General features: G+C 51.3%; 2 protein-coding genes across 5 annotated transcripts; one reads left to right on the plus strand and one right to left on the minus strand.

Moving 5' to 3' along the window:
* The first annotated feature begins 1,875 nt into the window (after positions 1-1,875).
* LOC142092236 (claudin-16-like) lies at positions 1,876-4,627 on the plus strand. Its single transcript, XM_075172045.1, has 5 exons — positions 1,876-1,989; positions 2,333-2,435; positions 3,442-3,606; positions 3,735-3,926; positions 4,512-4,627. The coding sequence occupies exons 1-5, from the start codon at positions 1,876-1,878 to the stop codon at positions 4,601-4,603; spliced, it is 666 nt and encodes a 221-aa protein (XP_075028146.1). The 3' UTR covers positions 4,604-4,627.
* Positions 4,628-6,855: 2,228 nt separating this feature from the next.
* Positions 6,856-17,343, minus strand: YBX1 (Y-box binding protein 1). Of its 4 annotated transcripts, none has more exons than XM_075172035.1 (8): positions 16,987-17,343; positions 16,560-16,623; positions 12,770-12,803; positions 10,410-10,499; positions 9,882-10,184; positions 9,393-9,475; positions 9,021-9,286; positions 6,856-7,235 (listed from the first exon to the last, which is right to left on the minus strand). In XM_075172035.1, exons 1-7 carry the CDS (start codon positions 17,141-17,143, stop codon positions 9,052-9,054), a joined length of 966 nt encoding a protein of 321 aa, XP_075028136.1. In that variant the 5' UTR covers positions 17,144-17,343; the 3' UTR covers positions 6,856-7,235; positions 9,021-9,051. The 4 variants fall into 4 exon arrangements, with proteins under 4 accessions (XP_075028136.1, XP_075028135.1, XP_075028133.1 ...); XM_075172034.1 differs by having other exon boundaries at positions 6,856-7,230; positions 9,021-9,298; positions 16,987-17,302; XM_075172032.1 differs by having other exon boundaries at positions 9,021-9,298; positions 16,987-17,302.
* Between the last annotated feature and the right edge of the window lie 762 nt (positions 17,344-18,105).

The raw sequence follows: 18,105 nt of genomic DNA on the forward strand, positions 1-18,105 counted from the left end.
GGCCACCTCCACCCCTCTGACTCCCTTGCACCACTCCTGGGGACCCAACATACCTTAGGCCACTCACTCCTAGGCCAGTAATTAAAAAGTCTAATTAAAAAATGTGGGATATTCGCCCAGGACAAAACGTCCCCCACCTAGGGAGCGTTCCCAGCGGGTTTCCCACAGATTTCCCCACGTGATTTTTTTTTTTTTGGGGGGGGGAGAGGCTCCATTTCCAACCTATTACCGTTTTAACCGCAGGGATGCCCATCACGCCTTGGAGCACAAAGCCCATCGGACGTGCCTTGGAAAAAAAAACCTTAAATAGCCCGGCACAGGCTCCGGAGTTGCATTTCCCCCACTCCGTCAGGTGGATCAGGATCAAATCCCATCGGCACTTGAAAGCCTTCAAGACCCAACGTCCCCAGCCCCAGTCATCGGTGACAAAGAGCTTTTGCCATCGTCCCACCCCAGCCAGGATGAGCCTGCGGTGAAGGTAACGCTCCCCCCCCCACCTCCCCGAGCCCCTTTTTATTGCTAACGGGGTTCAGGGCTGGTTTTTGTTGGGGTTAAGGATTTCTTTTCTTTTTTTTTTTTTTTTTTCCTTGCTTATATAACTCAAATGGCTAAACAGCTTTTCTTCAAAGGCTCCAAACCAGCCAAGGTTTAGTGGAAAAAAAATCAGGTTATGGAAAGTTAGCTCAGAAGGGAGCTTGGGAAATTAAAAAAAAAAAAGGTTGTAAATTGGGGTGTGAGGCTGTCAGTAACGTGGGCTCGCAGAGCGAAGCTGATGGAAACGCTCGAAGAGCCGGGGTGAGCGGCACCCAGCGCCGGCCCGAGGGGGGACATGGTGGGAGATCTCCCACACAGGAACCGTGAGCCTCCTTCCCACCTCTGCCCCTGTGCCCTGCCAGCGCCGGCAGCATCTGGCTGGAGGTCGCAAACTCTGCCGCGGTGAAGAGTCGTCACCCCGCCATAACGAGCCCACGCAGGTCGGAGACCCAGCAGGTCTCATTAATTAACCCGCTCAGGGGAGCGCCTCTGCCCAAAGGGCTGTCGCAGCGGTTGCAGCTTCGGGCAATATTTAGCATCTTGAGTTGCAAAGCGGGATTCATGGCCAGGCGGTGGAGATACGAAGTTCTCCGCTCCACACCTTAGGCACAGCTCCCCTCTCTGCAAAGTCCCTCCAACTCTGGCAAGGATGGAAAGCAGTTGGCCCCATCCCCTCTGGTCTTTGGAAAGCTTCGGCAGCACCCAAGGGCACCCACATCAAGTTCCAGCAGCCATCATCCACCTCTGTAATGGGAGCTGCTTTCTTTGGGTTTGCCGTTTGAGATTAGGACATCTCCATGGGACCCTTGCTTGTGCTCCAGCCTGGATGTTTCAACACTTCATTGCTTTTCTTCAAAAAAAAAAAAAGCAAGAAGGTGATCTTCCCCCGGAATCACATGGAGGCGGGGATGGAGGCATCAAGAAAACCTCAGGATATCAGGAGACCCATGCTCAGATCACAGGCTTTGACAACAGTGGTGGTTTTACAAGGTTTTCCAGCAGCTCTTGATTCCCAAAGGGCAAGTACTAACGGTTGGCAACTTCAGATGGTCTCTTTGGAAGAGAGGAACATCTAGCGAGCAAGTCGGTATAGGTCTGTCTCCACTGCAAAGTTGACGTGTCGCCGAAGGCCCCGTCTACATGCAAACCTGGTGGCCCAACCTCAGCTGGGGGTATTGGAGCATTTTGGCAGCACTGAGGACCATGAGATGGGTCCAGGATGACTCACAGGGATCCAAGGACACCCTGGCCTAGGTGGCACTTTGTCCTTGGGGGATCAGGTATGTGGGAAGCGGCCACAGCAGAGGTGGCGGACGTCTCTGTGCCCTTGCAGGTAACCCCATGAGTGCAGCCTTGCAGATGACGGCGTTCGGTCTCGTTCTTCTCTCAACCCTCTTCCTGCTCCTCGCCACGTGCACCGACTGCTGGATGGTGAACGCTGATGACAGCTTGGAGGTGAGCAGAGCAACCATCTTCAAGGTTAGCAGCTGGGAGCAAGGTGGGTACCTTGACATCCATGGGCTTGCACCATGTCTCCAAGGGCTTGGAAGGGGGACGTGGTGGGACAAAGCCACTGCTTTCTGCATGAGTTGGAGGATTAGAGAGAGAGAGAAATGCTGGAGCAGAAGGAGGAGACAGGGAGCAAGGCACGGCTAGGGAGTCACCAGGGACGTGTCCAGCTGTGGTGGTGAGAGCCTGAAGATCTGCCCTGCTGGGCTGGGATATCCCTGGGGTGCTTTTTGGTGCTTTTTGGTGCTTTTTGGTGCTTTTTGCTTGAGTGTATTTCTCCTGCTTCCAGGTAAGTCACAAATGCCGGGGGCTTTGGAGGGAGTGTGTCACCAACATGCAGGACGGGGTCAGGACCTGTGACCAGTATGACTCCATTTTGGCGGACCATCCAGGTAAGCTGGCGGGGCCTGGAGGCATTTCTGAAGTTCACAGCTAAGAGTTTTCCCCTCTTCCCTTTTCGAGAAGATGATCCTTGTTGCAAAGGGCTGACCTTCACCAGTTTAGCAATGCAGACCCGGGGCTTCTCTTGGTCTCCTGCCCCATCAACATGGCCTGGACAGCAACCCATGCCATGGGGTCACCAAGCAGGAGAGAGGCCGTGAAGCTGTGCCACCTCACAACAAAGGTGTTTTGGCACCCAGAGCCCAGGTGCAGCTCCTACCCCCCCATGGTGGGATCTGCAACCCCATTGATGATGTATGCAGCGGTGAGGACCATTCCCACTGGCCAAGGACTTGCGTCCTCAGCTCACGGACATCATCTCATGGAATGGAGACTTCTCCCGGCCTGCACAGGGCACGACAGGCCCTGCACAGAAGAACCGTCGTATAGGATGATGACATGGGACGACACAGATTCGGGCAGTGCAGAAGGGAACAAGAAGTCAGCACGGACCAAGTCAGGCTGTTGTGCTGCTCTGGGGAAAAAGCTTTGTAGGGAGAAGTCGTCTTGCACACAGCTGGTGGTGTCAACCCTGCCAGCTCTCCTGTTTTTCCCTGGTGTGTTGACATTTGCTGTTCAAAACTCCAGCTACACAACTTGGAGGAAAAAACAGCAGCATCTTCTGTCCAAGCCTGTGTAAGAAGGTCTTGAGTAGGTGACCACATCCCAGGGGCTGACTGGTGCACCTTAAGTTGTTTGGTTTCTTGAGATGGTCTAGTAACAGGCTTATTAAGTCCTGTTGCCAGGTTTCAGGTGGGCCTGATGAGCACCTTGCCTACAGCACGTGGCAGGCATGGGGTTGGTGGGCCCTAGTGTAGATATCTCCTATGAACATGCCCACTGGTGAGCTGGGTGACTCTAACAGGGACACAGGCGGCAACCTGGAGTGGGGAGACCGGTTCCTCTGACCATTCCTCAGTCCCTTTTCTGGTTTTTTTTTTTTCCTTCCCCGCCCAGTGAAGATCGTGGTGACGCGGACCCTGCTGATCACAGCGGACCTGTTGGCTGGCCTGGCTTTGGCTACGTTGCTCCTTGGGCTCGACTGCATCAAGTTCCTCAAGGAAGAACCTCGTGTCAAACTGAAGATGTGCTACGGGGCCGGTGTCACCCTCAGCATCGGGAGTGCGTGGCTGGGGGAGCTTCATGGGAAGCTGGGGAGATGCTGGGAGCGAGGGGGATCCCCTCAGAGGGGTCTTGGTGAGCATGGGGGGATTCTACGGCTCTTTCTTAACCGGCCCCGTTCCTCCTAGGCATCCTGGGTCTCGTGGGCTCCGTGTGGTATGCGGTGGACGTCTACGTGGAGAGAGCCATGCTGGTGTCACACAATATATTCCTGGGAGTCCACTACGACTTCGGGTGGTCGTGCTGGCTGGGGATGGCTGGCTCAACAGGCTGCTTCGTGGCATCCGTCCTGCTGACCTGCTGCCTCTATGCCTGCGCAGGTCAGTCTGCCCGGTCCCACCCCATCCCACCTTAAGTAGCTTTTTGCCCTGCAGGGATGCAGGTGGGGTGAAGGACCAGCTCAGAGGGTGCGGGTACTTCTTGCAGGGTCCAGCCAAATGAAGGGGAACCCCCTCCCCGCTGGCCTGTGCACCTTGGCTGGGCAGGCTGGGTCATGCCAGGCAGGTCTGGGCTGAGTGAGGACCCCATAAGCCCCGTAAGGGCATGGAGGGGGTGCAGAAATGCTCCATCCACATCTCTGGGACCTCAAGGTCCTGGTGAAGGTGTGTTGACACCTACCCAAAGCGGTGGCCGTGCTGGAGCTGTGTCACGGTGACCAGCCAAAGCCTGAGCCGGTGGCCACAAGGATGCGTGGGTGGAGATCTGGCCGTCCCACCATCAGGGACGTGGGGCAGGTGATGCCCCACCAGACATCATCTCCAGCCCTTACGCCCACTGGTGGAAGTCAACCCCACAGCGCTGCCTGTCCGGGTTCATTTCTCCTGCCGTGCCCCCCCGTGCTGTGGCCCCCCCCGAGCCCCCCCGCTATTGCCGGCCGTGACACAACCCCAACTCTTTCCTGACAGACCCCAGCAGCCGCTGGCAACTCCAGAGGCATCCCCAGCCCCGGGGCCGAACGGCCACCAGCAAGATGTACGCCATGGACTCCCGCGTGTGATGGGCAGCAGCACCTCCCGCAGCCGGCCCCCGCTCTTCCCCCTCCCCAGTCTGACCCCATTAAAGCACCGTCGCCTATACTGGGACATCTCTGCGATTGCTTTACGGGTCCCGTTGCAGGGTCTGCGCGAGGTGTAGCATCAGCGGCTGCAAAAAAGCAAGGGTGCTGCAGAAGTCACCCGCAGAGGAGGCTTTTTTTCCCCCGCTTCCAGCCAGGTTTCACAAAAATAAACCCCAGAAAAGCGTTGCGTTAAGAAAAGACATCCCCAAGTCCCCTGGGGAAGCAGTTGGGACACTGGGGGTGAAGGAGCTCCTCCGACATGGCTCAGCCGCCGCTTTGGAGGAATTTAGCGGAAAGCCTTTTCCGCACAGAGCAACACTGACTCCACGCGGCTGGTGGCCCCGATCGCTCATGCGCCAGCCTGCTGGAAACCGCCCCTGCGCTCAGAAATTTGGCAGGAGGAGGTTTGCATTCAAAAACGGGGTAAAGCTAGAAGCCTGGAGCATTTATTGTTGTCATGGGGTTGTCAGCGGAGGAACTCTGCAGCCGTACCTGTCGGGCACAGGGAGGTGAGTCAGTCTGAAGCCTAACGGAGGTGCTCTACCTGCAAAGTTGGGTTTTTAAGTCCACACGAAAAGGGAATTCTGTTTTCCAAGTGAATGATTATCCTTCTTCACCTGCAAACCATTATGAAAACAAACCAGAACCCCAAAGCACCAACAACCCCCCCCCAAAAGCCGACTGCTTAGTCTTTGCCTTTATCCCTTACTTCTCACCCAAAGATTAGCACAGAAACCCTTGCAGCGCAGGGAAGCTGGGCAGAAAGCTCCCCGGTAGGGGCTTTGTGACCCCGAAAAGCAGCAGACCAAGCCCCTGGCCCGAGCGGACGTTGCTGCAGGGCTACAGACGGTCCCTGCAACGGAAAGACGCAGAAGAGACTCGCAGTAACGCTTTTGTAGCCTAGGCAGGCTGTAAAACACCTGCACCCCCAAACCAGAAGAGTTGCAAGGGTCCTCCCAAGCCGCCTGTCCCCAGGGACGTTGGGGACATCATTTCTAACGTCACGCAAAGCTGAAGGGCAGCAAACCTCCCGCTTCGCTGCAGCTCCCGCTTTGGGGGCTACGCAGAAACGCCGCCGGCCAACTGCCGCGTCCTGCAGCGCGGGAGCAAGCCTGTCAATATTATCAGCATAGGTCAAAGCGATGCCCCGGGGACCTGAAACATGAAGAAATCCGATCGTTAAAGCTGTGTGACAGAAATCAAGAGCATGCCTGGCAGCTGGCTGTCGAAGAGCAGGACGTCTTGGTCCCGAGGATGGATGGCTCACAGCTGACACATCTGGAGGCCGGGCGGTCCGGAGCGTTAGAAGGTAGAGAGCAAAACCCAAAGGCAGGGGGCTGTTAACAGCTGGCACTTCAGCACACAGGAAAACAATTAAAAAGAGCAAGCGTTTGCATGATACGAGCGTAGAGCTCATTAGTGCAGAGAAAGCTCTCAAAAGCTGCCATTAGAAAACCATACATTCGTTACGGTAATTTAAGTGGTGTTAGAGCACAGCACAGAGCTGCGGGGCCCTCCCCGGCCCTCGGCCCCTGCCCTACCGCAGCCAGAGCCGGTTTTGCTGCCAGGCGCAGCTCACAGGCGGCTGGTGGCCGCAGGGACCCCGTCACCATCCGGAGGAGGACGGCCAAGCCCCGCTGGCGCGGGCAGGAGGCAGCTGTTGGAGGCTCTGGATTTCAAACCCCGCTGGGAACCTGCCTTTTCCCCTGGTTTTCCCCAGATTCCGCTCCCCACACGCCGGGAGCGAGAGAGCAGCAGCTCTGGCAGTGACGCAGCTGTGAAGACGTCGCATCGCGTTGCGAGAAGCCAAGAGCAGCTCTGCTCCGCACGTCTCCAAAGACGAGTTTTGGGGGTGGCTTTGTTTTTTTTTTTAAGCCCCCTCACAGCAGCTCAGGTTTGCCAGGGCCGTATTCCAGCGGGGAGACAGCCGAGCTGCTCCAGCAAACGGCTCTTGGAAACACACCGGACCGACACCAAGCACCTCCCCTCTTCACCCTCCGAGAGCCTTCCCACCCCGGCGCGGTGGGGCTCAATTACTTTTTAGGGTTTTTTTACTTTAATTTTTTTGTGGTTTACCCCAACAGCCTGTATGCTGAAGAAATTAAGCAGTCATTTTTTCCCAAACCTTTTACGAACACTTAACTTGAAATCTTTCATACAAAAGTGGGTTTAAAACGACCAAGCACACAAGGTAATTCTTTAAGACCTTTATTAACAGATGCTTGCAGTTTGACTTGAAAAAATCAGGTGTATATTTCATACAAATTAAAAATGAGGTTCTTAAAAATCTCAACTTGACCAGATATGAAACAATTTAAAAACCTTTAAAGGTATATTGAGAAAAAACAGGCTTTTAAAAAACGTGTTTATCGTTTCCAAAAGGAGACTTCTTTAGGTAAAAATAATAAAAACCCCATGCTGCATAGATAATGCAGATAGTTCTAGTAATCTGGTCAACAGCAAAAAGCAAGCACTTAAGGTCTTCAGTTCCAATTCTTTTGTTCATTTCTTATTGCTGGAATTTCATTTTCTTTTCTTCTTCATTTCTTAAGTCTTTTCTTTGATGACTAAACTGAAAAAGAGAAAAAGAAGGACAGTCAGGCAGGTGTCAGAGGGTTACAGAGGTGTTTTGTCTACAAAGACTCACCTGCAATTCACAAATTCGCACCGAGCTAACTTTCATACACACAGAAAAAAACTTTACCAGCTACAGCTCTTTCATCAGCCCACTTTCAGTGACCAAAACTGCCATCTTTCACACAAAAAAACCGCAAAGGACTCCCGAAAGAGAAGACACTAAACTTAAACCCAAAGGAATCCCATCTACACCTCTCGCCCCACCAGCCTCCTGCTTCAGCCTGTTCCGTGACAGCCTCCCGGGAGAGCTGCTCACGTCGGGCTCTGCGCTGCGGGACCAGGTCTGGAAGCGTCGCTGGTGAACTCCGAGCCAACCCCTGGAAGGCAGGAGGACAACCGACGACCTTCAGAAGATGGCTGAAGAGCACATTTCTACCTGTGCCTAGCAGAGGCAGCGCGGCATCAGTAAGCTGCTGCTCAGACCGCAGAAACCACAATTTATATTCTCCAATACTATCACTAGACAGAAAGAGCAACCAAGTGTCATCTTGGGGTTTCTCTGAAGCCCACGGTATTAAGAATTCATCCAGCAGGTGTTAACCGTTAAGATGAACACCAGAATAAAACAAAGGTTCCCATCAAGCACACAGAAAACGCTGCAGCGAGGCTTGAAGAGGGATCACGTAATCCACCTGCACGACAAATCCAGCAGCACCCCGGCCCTGGACGAACGAGTCCCTAAGCTCTCACAGCCGGGAGAGGTCTGCGGCTGCTGGTGACACCAAGCTGCTACCCACGCCCAACTCCTGCACTCCCTAGTCATCCCATTAACGTGACCGTTCGTTACCGCTCCCACCAGAGCCTAAATGTGTCTTTCCATTTGCCTGCCCTCCAGGCAACGGGCGATGAGTGAGACACAACAGGAATGGGACAAATACGCTGGCGAGAGAGGAAATACAGAGAAAGAGAGAGGAAGAACAGGCAAGGAAGGTGCCAGAAAAAAAGCAGAAAAAGTAGAAAGAGACCTAGCAATGAAAATATTCTCAAATTAGCAAAACTGTCCTTCAGAAGACAGCCCCAAACAAGTGCCAAATCACAGCCAGTCTACCTCACACCAAAACGTTTTAACATTAAACTTTACGCAACCCTCGCAAGCAGCGAGCCGCACCGGTACTGCGGCGCTTCAACCACAGGCACCCGGGATGCTCTGTAAAAAGGACCACCTCTACCAGTTTTTCCACCACATTTTTGTTTAGATAAAGAGCTGCTACCAAGACGCTCCTGCAAATTCTGCATCAACTTTCTAGAAATTAATGTCTAGAGATCTTAATGCTATTTACTCACTTCCCTTTTGGGAGCGAGCGATAAAAGCTCAGACGCTTACAGAGCTGAGTACCAGTACCCGTTTCTCCTAGCGACTTTCAAGTCACTGTACCAGCACCGCTGGAATTACTGTTTCTGGGTGGACAAAGGCTGCCGTAAGCCCGAGCTACTGGGCACAGTCAAGATTTTAAGATTAACAGTATTCTAGGCAGTGACTCCATCAATAAAAATTAAAGCCTGGTAACCGAGTCCTCCCAATTAATCAGCATTTGTACAGCAAAGTCTCACAGCTTGGTTTTGCAGGCATTAGCGAGCATGCTCACAAGTGCAGCCAGTTTGGCTACAACATGCATGAGCAAGAATAGTCCAAGCCTTTTAAGGCAAAAATTAAAAGGAAAGCGTCACAAGAAAGAAGTCAGTCATCACATCGTATCCGCAAGAACCTCCGGCCACGCACCCGGATGATGGTAGAGATGGTAAGCCGGTATTTACTCAGCCCCGCCCTGCTCGGCCTCGGGAGCGGACGTGTTCTCAGCTGGTGGTTCGGCTGTCTTCGTCTCTTTGCCATCTTGTGGTTTAGGGTTCTCTGGGCGTCTGCGTCGGTAGTTGAAGTTACGACGGTACCGACGTTGAGGTGCCTGCTGACTTTGGGTCTCATCCCCTTGGTTCTCTTTATCTTCTTCGTTCCCATCCTCTCTAGGCTGTCTTTGACGAGGAGGACCCCTGAAAGTCAAGCTAGGCTTTAACAATGCAGCATCTGACCATCGCCATGTTCTGTCTCTGTTGCTAAAAGGCAAAGTTAAAAAGAAAAAGTTGATCTGCAGCATACCTGCGAAATCGTGGTCTATAACCTCGATACATGTTCTGCCTGACTGGTCTGCCTTGTTCTCCTGCACCCTGGTTGTCAGCACCCTGGAAGACATGAGGCAACAAACCATCTCAGCCACACGCAAAAGCCTACGAACGCCGCAACTAGTCAAGCCGCGAGGAAGATGGCTGTCAGGGAGGCGGTCAGGTTAAGTCTGAGGCGTACGAGGCGGGCAGAGGTCCTAGGGCATGAGAGCACGCACCGGCAGAATTTGTGCTTCTTCCAGTTAATCATATAGGAAGTTAACACAAATTCAAACACGCTCTGTTTTGTAAAAGCTGTAACATTAAGACCTTCAGCTTATCGACGTCTGCTCCAATGTTGCATCTTACTGCCAAACCTTACCAAAACCATCTTGAGTATCTACAAAAAGCGGCAAAAAGCTGCGTCCCATCACCCTGCTCCAAAGCAATCAAGCCAGCTTAGCATCACACTTTAAGCAAAGGTTACCTCCACTATCTCTCCCTGCACGGGAGGGTTGGAATATTGTGGTCGACGCCCGTAGGGCCTACGCATATAGTAAGGTGGGTACCGCCGCCTGCGATAGGGACGGCGTTGCTGGGCTTGACCTTCTGGTATGTTCTCTGCTCCTTCGTTCTTTTCCCCACTCTCACTATTCTGGTAGTTTTGCTGGTAGTTGCGTGGAGGACCCCTACGACGTGGATATCGTCTGTAATGGTTACGGTCTGCTGCGTATTTACTGCCTTGCACTGGAACTCCACCAGGACCTGTAACATTAGCTGCCTCCGCACCCTAAAGAGCAGGGATAGCGTTAGGTAGGTAAACAGTCAGCATCAAATCAGTTACAGCATAATATAATTCAGTACTGAGCAACGATTTACATCCACATTGTAAAGCAATGAAAAACCATTCATCTCCTTGGATGTCATCAGGCACCGACTCAAACCACAGGCACCACACCAAAGCCTGCAGACCAAGTTTTCCGTGCGTACTCGTAACACCCGAGAGATGTTTTACCTTTTCTCCCTCGACCACATCAAACTCCACGGTCTCTCCATCTCCTACGCTGCGGAGGTACTTCCTGGGGTTATTCTTCTTTATGGCAGTCTAACGAGATAATATTGCAGAGTTACATTTACAGGCACAGCGTGAAAAAACTACTTAGCATATCTGAAGACTTTTTTTAACATTAAGGAATTTGATTATTTAATATCTTAGGAGGAAGACCTGTACTCCTGAAAAAGCAATTAAAACACTGAAAATCCAGGAAGCCATAAAATTTACCTGTATTACTATAGTTCTGGCCCATCTGAAATGTGTAACAGCTGACTACAAACATCTGTCAACATGCTGCCTGCTAGCTGGAAAAGCAGTTTGAAAACAAACAAACAAAAAACCCCCACAATACACACTGGCCATAGTACTCCTAACCCGAGTTTAGCATTAAACACCCCCATAGTATTTATACATTTCTCTGAAGTATATACGCCAATATATAAGCCTTTCCAATCATACACTCTGATTTCCAGCCCTCTACCGTTTCCCACACCACCGCAGCGTGCAGTGGCCCACATGCAGTGAGGCTGTCCCAAGCTATATAAACACAGTGACAGCCATAAATCAAGAGATTTCTTTCTCTGAGGCTTCCAATATCATTGCTTCAGTCACAGTATTTACCAATTAATCACAATCTACTCTAGCCGTGTATTATACACCAAGGATTAGCCCTTCCAAGGTGTCAGCACCAGACAAGCCTTTGTATTGGTATCTGCATGTTAAATGACGTTACTAGAAAACACTGAATCTTCTGTGCTATTCAGCAGTGGATTAAATTTTTGACAGATGAGTTAATACTCAATATGCACTCTCAGCTACATTCTGCTTATCAAACACTTTAACTGAACAATAATACATGTGTAACAACTTTACAAAAAATACCAGCAACAGAATTTGACTAGATTTTCTCCCTAAATGGAACAAAATCTATGGAAAAACATGTTCACAAATCTCAGCCTATAAAGCAGTGGTTTTAGGGAAAGACAGAAAACCTTATTACAACAGTAGCTGAGTGTAACAGCTCTTCATGAGACCCAGGCTTGATAATGGGGATGGGAAAAAGCATACACAGCTGTAACTCCTAAAACAAGCTGATTTCTTTCAGATCAGACCTTTAGAAGTCTTTTATTGTGAAAATTATTACATTAAAACAAATCACTGCCAAACTGTGCTTTTAGAAACACAGAGAGTAGTTACATGACAAGTCCTGAAATCTGACTTGTAAGTCAAGGTCACTTGCAGGCTACCCTACCTGCAAAATTATTACTTGCAGAGTAATAAAGTCTGAAAGCTTTCCTTCAGGATATATATTCCTGCCTCAGTACACAGAAACACAGTAGAGCCACTTGGCCTTTCTCCACTGCCCATTACAAAATAACCTTTTATAAAAAATGCCTCTACATTTTAATAGCGGGTAATTCAGACACAGCACAGGCAAGAAGCTGAGAGATGGCAAATCAAGCTCAAAGCAAAACACTTCCCAGGGGTTACTTTTTCCTCCCTTTGTTTACAACATCAGCAGTATATCCCTAACTCGAAACAAAAGAACAATCCATGGGCTCCTAAATGCCAGAAGTAAGCCATGCTCCACCAAGAACTCTTTGTGGGCAGCTTCACAACAAGAGATCCTAAGACAGAAAGGGTAAGAACACATTGCTGATCACACAGACTTACAAGTCAGACACAAAGGACTAAACTAAGGCCAACCTGCTCCATGAAATAAGCCACAGGTGTGGTGTGCAGTCTCACTCCGGTCTAGTTTCCAGAGGTTTCCAGAGATAATATTTAAGTGTACATATCTGTTTAATTGAAAAAATATCTATTAAAATGTTCTCAGGCTTTCTTTGAAAGCCTGGAGCCATAAATTCCATAAAAGTTTTCCCTAAAAAAACCTTCACTGGCACTTCATCCCTATTAAAGCCCAATTTATTTCTCTCCCTGCTGCAAGCTTTTCATTTAACTTTATTTCCATATGCTTACTAACAACTATATGAATCCACAGGGCAACTTAACTGGACTTCAAACAGTTATCCCCAACTCAACAGAGCATATCTGCAGACAGTGCAATTTTCATCACTGTACGGTATCAGCCTGCTCAACCCCACGTATCTCACGTCCTCGTGACGGATGTATGTGGATACGCAAAACCCCCAAGTACGAGCAGGCTCTACTTGCAATCCAATAGTGAGAAACAGTTGTTCATGTTCAAGTAACACTTCTTGGAAAACACGAGGCTCTTTCACAACTTCAATCCTACTCACATAGGCCATGCACAGCAAGTTTCAGAGAGGCAGCATGTTTCAGTTTCAAGGAAGTCTTACCTGATGGACAAACACATCTTCCTTGGTGTCATTCCTGCAAGACAACAGGAAATTGAAATTCATGTATGAAACGCACACTAAATTAGCCCAGTTTACAAATTCAATTGTTTGGGGTGGGGACAAAACAGGGAGCTGTCAAGACAACTAACTTCGCATCAGCCTTGCTCCTCAACCTTCCATAGAATCATTAAGGTTGAAAAAGACCTCTAAGATCATCGAGTCCAACCATCAACCCAACACCACCATGCCCACTAAACCATGTCCCTAAGCGCCTCATCTACACGTCTTTTAAATACTTCCAGGGAGGGTGCTCTCAACTAGTCCCCTACTAGCTCACTGCTTAAGTAAAGAGACTGTCAGGTAGCCTAGGCAAGGTTCAGAGCACAGGTTGAAGTCCAGTAAGTCTCACATGGAAGCATTCTTCCTCCCTCCTCCACACCCCTCTGTCCTTCATATCCCACCGATGGAGATGTTTGAAGAAGAAAGAACACCTGACCAGCCAACCATTTCTAACAGGGCTCTGTGTGGGAGATCGGCTATCGCAATCCTCGAAACAAGCTGTAAAACCACTGCTCAGGCTTTGGGTGATCTCTCCAGAGCTACACCCTCTCAGCCTCGATGTTTCCTTCATTTAAGGAGTAACACCACTAGCTGACGGCTGAAGGCAGTAGGGTTAGTCAAGCTGAATTTGTGAGCACAGAGGGAAGAGCTTGGGTTCCTCCCCTCGCAAGAAACGGAAAACAGCTCAAGCCTGTACCTACAAGAATCCAAAAACATCCTTCAGCGCCATCATGATACCGCTGAGGCTGGACAACCACAATATGGTACCAACGGAAGTCAGAAAAGTTTCTCTTCTGCAAATAAAAGGCACAGCCGAAACAGCCTCTGCGCTGGTTTGAGCGCTGCACATGCCATTTCCACCACTCATAACAAACTTACAGCCATACATCCAAGCTCACACTGTGCCAACTGAACCTCGCTGCGGTATTAGTTTCATTAGTCTGTGAAACGGTTTGAATCAATAGCAAAGTGGCTTTTATTTCCTAGAATGACTGGTTAAAGACATCACAAAGCAAGCTTGTATGAAAATGCACTCAGAACTGGAGAGTTTACAGGTATGGGTAACAGAATAAATCTTTTTTTTTTTTTCAAAGATAAAACCACTGGTTTTAAAACACGAGCATGACAATTAAGACTTTTCCAAAAACTCAATCTGAGCTATGGCTAGACAGCACCAGTAAAAATAAGTTACCTTGTTTCCTCATGGAATTGATGCCTACAAACCTTAAAGGTTACTGGAAAAAGGTAGTCAAAAGGCAACAAAGCAGAGCCAGTCTGATCATCATGAGGCAGCTCATCCCCAACGCCCCACAATGCAGCGTCCAGAAGCTCTTGCAAAGCCTGCACCTAAATACTTTCTTCTTTGTAATGTAAGATCTCTTACCAGATGCTCCAAAAGCTGAAAACCTTCAGAAGAGCCCAGTAACAGGTTTTCAGTTGGGAAAAAAAAAAAAAAAAGCTTCGCACGTTCCTTCACTCTCAACTGAAAAATGGTGTAGGAAGTGCTCATCGTCTGTGCTCTGCAAGCATGGACGCTCTGCGCTCTTGCCCAAGTTTGATTTTGGACAACCATAGCAGATGCTTGTTTTTAAAGTCCTTTTGAAAACGCAATTTCCATTTAAGAGGATGCTGGAATTTTAGACCAATGAATGACTCCGTTACACAGGTACAGCTCAAGGTGTATACATGGTTAGTTAAAAAATTTACTGGTCAATTTTGAAGCCCAGTGCCTGCCAGGTGATTCCCAACGGTGTTTTCCAGCAAGCCTACTGCCGGACAGTGTAATAGCAATAGCGATCACTTTCTCAAAGAAAACTTGAAATGGTACAAGAGGAACCCCCATTCTGAAGGTCTAACAAGCCCTTTAGCTTATCTTCACACTAAACGATTCTCCCCTCAACACCTTTAACCCTTAAAATAAAAAAAAAGGCATCAGACAAGCAGACAGGTTAAGAAAATGCCACTGTTAAGCCCAGCAGAGCACTAAATACAAAGCCAGAAATCAACGTGCGGCTCCAAGTATGGTAAGAGGACCAAGGCAGTGGCCTGCACGTTCATTTATTATTTTGACAACTGTGAGAAACAACTGACAGATGCTCTGAATTCAAACATATTTCAGAACAGAAATGCACTTTTAACATTAAAAGAACACAGGAAATGCTTGATGTTAACACGCACATACATCAAAGCTAAATTTTAGTTCCAAAGCTAATTTTAGCTGCAAGCAGACCCGGCTGAAGCAAAGACAAGCAAGGGCAGGAGCTCCCGCAAAGTTTCCCTTGCAGCAAGCCAGAGAGATTCCAGAGTTTAGGAAATGTCCTCCAGTTCAGTTCTCAGGCTGCGGTTCTAATCTCTTGATAACACGAGATCACGCTGGGTTTCTCATTAAAAATGGCAACCTCGCCATCCCCAGGAGGGATTAAACAGCTGACAAATTAATGACTGGGGAAGCCATTTGGATGTCTTAACTAGCTGCTGTTGCTTCCTTGCTTGACTCACATCACTGAGCATTTCCACTACTGAGGGAAACAGGAAAAAAGCCTTCCCTAGAGGTAGAGTTTGTGGCCTATGACTTTATACGCGTTTACAAAAGCCAAAGACGCTAAAGCTTAACAGCACCAATGACTATACGACATTTAACACTGAAACCTACAGGAAGAATGCAAACAGGGCAGACTCAGAGTCAAGTTTTTAAAGTTGCAGACACAACACCAATTAAGGAGCTTGGCAGACACTTAAGATAGGGTCATAAGGTAACAGACAGTTTAAAAAAGCAGTATTTTAAACAACCCTAAATAAAAGGCCCAATAAAAGCAGCAGTATCTACACTCGCTTCCCTGAAGAGGGACTCTGCCAAATTCTGAACCACTGGGTGTGAGGTACTAGGTGTTTAAAGGGGAACAGTTCTTCGAAATATGCCCTCTGCAAAATAACCCGCGGGGAGGCCCGCCAGAACCAACAGGTACCAGAATTTCCCATTTTTCCAGAACTGGTTTACAGTGCAATTCCAGGACTCCTCTACCACTGGACAGCTTCACCGATATGCCTATTTTAAGTATTTACACAACTCCTGAAGCGTTCAAATTTTTCTTTAAAATCAACTACTGTCATAAAAAGAATATTCTAGGCCCTTGTTTCTTGAGACCCCTTTATACACTCCAGTCTTGCGATATAGAAAAAATCTGAATTTTGCTCATTTCCCCATACATTCAGGGTTTCCTCAAGAGAGAGCACTTTTAACTACCAAGCGCTCAAAACAATTTTTGCTTGCATTGCTGCGACTGAACTTCACGCAGGAGTTTAAACAAATAATTTGTGTGTGCTAACAGCCAGCAGACTTTTATACCCTTAAGAGCAAAAAAAAAAAAAACCCAAACCACCATGAATAAAAAAATCTTAATCTAAGAAATATCACGGCGAAAATAAATTCACTACGAGAGCAAGGCCAAGATTCAAGCACTAAAAACCCAACCCAATAAAAACCGACGGGGTAAAGGATCCTGGGATGGCGGCAGGACACATCTTATCAGTTTCTTCCGCCAAGTGCCACCACGCAGGGTGACAGAGGTGACAAAGGCGTCGCCCCTGCCGCCCAGCTCCCAGCAGCACGCTCGATCTCAGGTCCAACGTCTGCAAGGCCCGAGCACAAACCGCACCCGCCCCGCGCCCTCTCCCCGCTGCTCCCCGTGGCGGAGCGGGGGAGCAGCCTCCGCCGCCCCCGGGCCCTCACCTGTTGATGAAGCCGTAACCGTTCCTCACGTTGAACCATTTCACTGTTCCCAAAACCTTCGTTGCTGAGGAGAGAGGAAGAGGAGGGAGAGAGAGGAGAGAGGCGGCGGCGTCAGGGCGGCACGTGGCGGGGCGGCGCACACAAAGGCCCCGCGTGGCGGACATTTTGAGCCGCCCCGCCCCCACCCGCCGACACGCGGGGCCCGGCGGCGCGCGCGGGAGGAGGAGGAGGAGGAGGAGGAGGGGGAGGAGGGCGCCCAACGGCCGCCGCGGGCGCGAGCGAGGGGGCGCGCGCGCATGGGAGGCGGCGGCGGCGCGCGCCGCCCCTCAGTGAGGGGGAGCTCGCGCCGCCCCTCAGCGATGGCGGGGGGGGGGGGGGTTCGCGCCGCCGCCGAGGCCTCCCAACCGCCGCGGACCCCCCCCCTCACCGATGACCTTCTTGTCCCCGCCGGCGGGAGGCGCCGCCGAGGCCAGGCCGCTGCCCCCATTCCCGGTCCCGCCGTTAGGCTTGGAGTCGGCGGGGGCGGCGGGGGCCGCCGCGGGGACGGGGGCGGCGGGCGGCTGGGTCTCGGCCTCGCTGCTCATGGCGGCGGCTGTTCGGTGCGGACGGTGGTGGTGACTGGCTGTTTGCGCCGCCTCCCGCGGTGTGATGGTGACTGAGGCCGGCCGTGGGGGGGGCTGCTCCCTGCTCCGGGCTCGCTGAGCTCCGCTCTCCGCTCCCGATACCGATCGAACTGGCCACAATGGCGGCCCGCACCGGCTAGCCACCCCGCGCGCCCCGCCTGCGCGCGACGCTATTGGCCGCTCAGGCCGCCCGTTAAACGGCGAGCGAGCCCATTGGCTCCTCCCCTGCCGGCCACCGCCCCTCGCGGAACGCCTATTGGCGAGGACACCTGCCTTTCCTCAGGAGCGCGCGCCCATTGGCTGCTCCGGCCGCGGCTGCCAGGCTCTCTTTTCTTACCGGCCTACCCGCACTCCCCGCCCCCGCGCGCTGATTGGCCGCCGCCGCCGCTGCCGTCCCCACCGGGCCCGACCGGGGAAGTGCGCGCGACCATGTGGCGGCGGCGGCGGCGGCGCCCGGGGCCGCTCCGTCCCCGCCCGCCCTGGGAGCACCGCGGCCCCCGGCTCCTCCCGCGCGGGGCCGTCGGGGCCTCTCGATCCCTTTCACCCCAGCTGAGCGGCCGCCCCAGCCCCGGTGTCACCGGGACTCGGCCCAACGGACGCGCTGGCGGCGTTTCCCCTCGCTTTAAAGACACGGGGCAGAGCGATCGTGCGGGCGGCCCCCGCCTCCGGCCCCGTTACAAGGGCTGGGTGCAGCCCCAGCGCTCCCCCGGGGCGCGCGGCTCCCATTAAGAAAAACAATCATCAGTAGGAAGGAGCCTGGGAGCGTTAATTAACGGTGGGAAATGACGGGTCTGGAGACATGGCCGAGCTGCTCAAAATAGTAATTACGGGCAGTTACAGCACGGTAATCGGCCTCCTGAGAAGCGGCGTGCTGCGGGGAGGGCTGCGCCCGCGCGTAACGGATTGGCCCAAGTGCCGCACCT

The sequence above is a fragment of the Calonectris borealis genome, chromosome 23 (genome assembly GCF_964195595.1).
Source record: "Calonectris borealis chromosome 23, bCalBor7.hap1.2, whole genome shotgun sequence".
Classification (NCBI taxonomy): domain Eukaryota; kingdom Metazoa; phylum Chordata; class Aves; order Procellariiformes; family Procellariidae; genus Calonectris; species Calonectris borealis.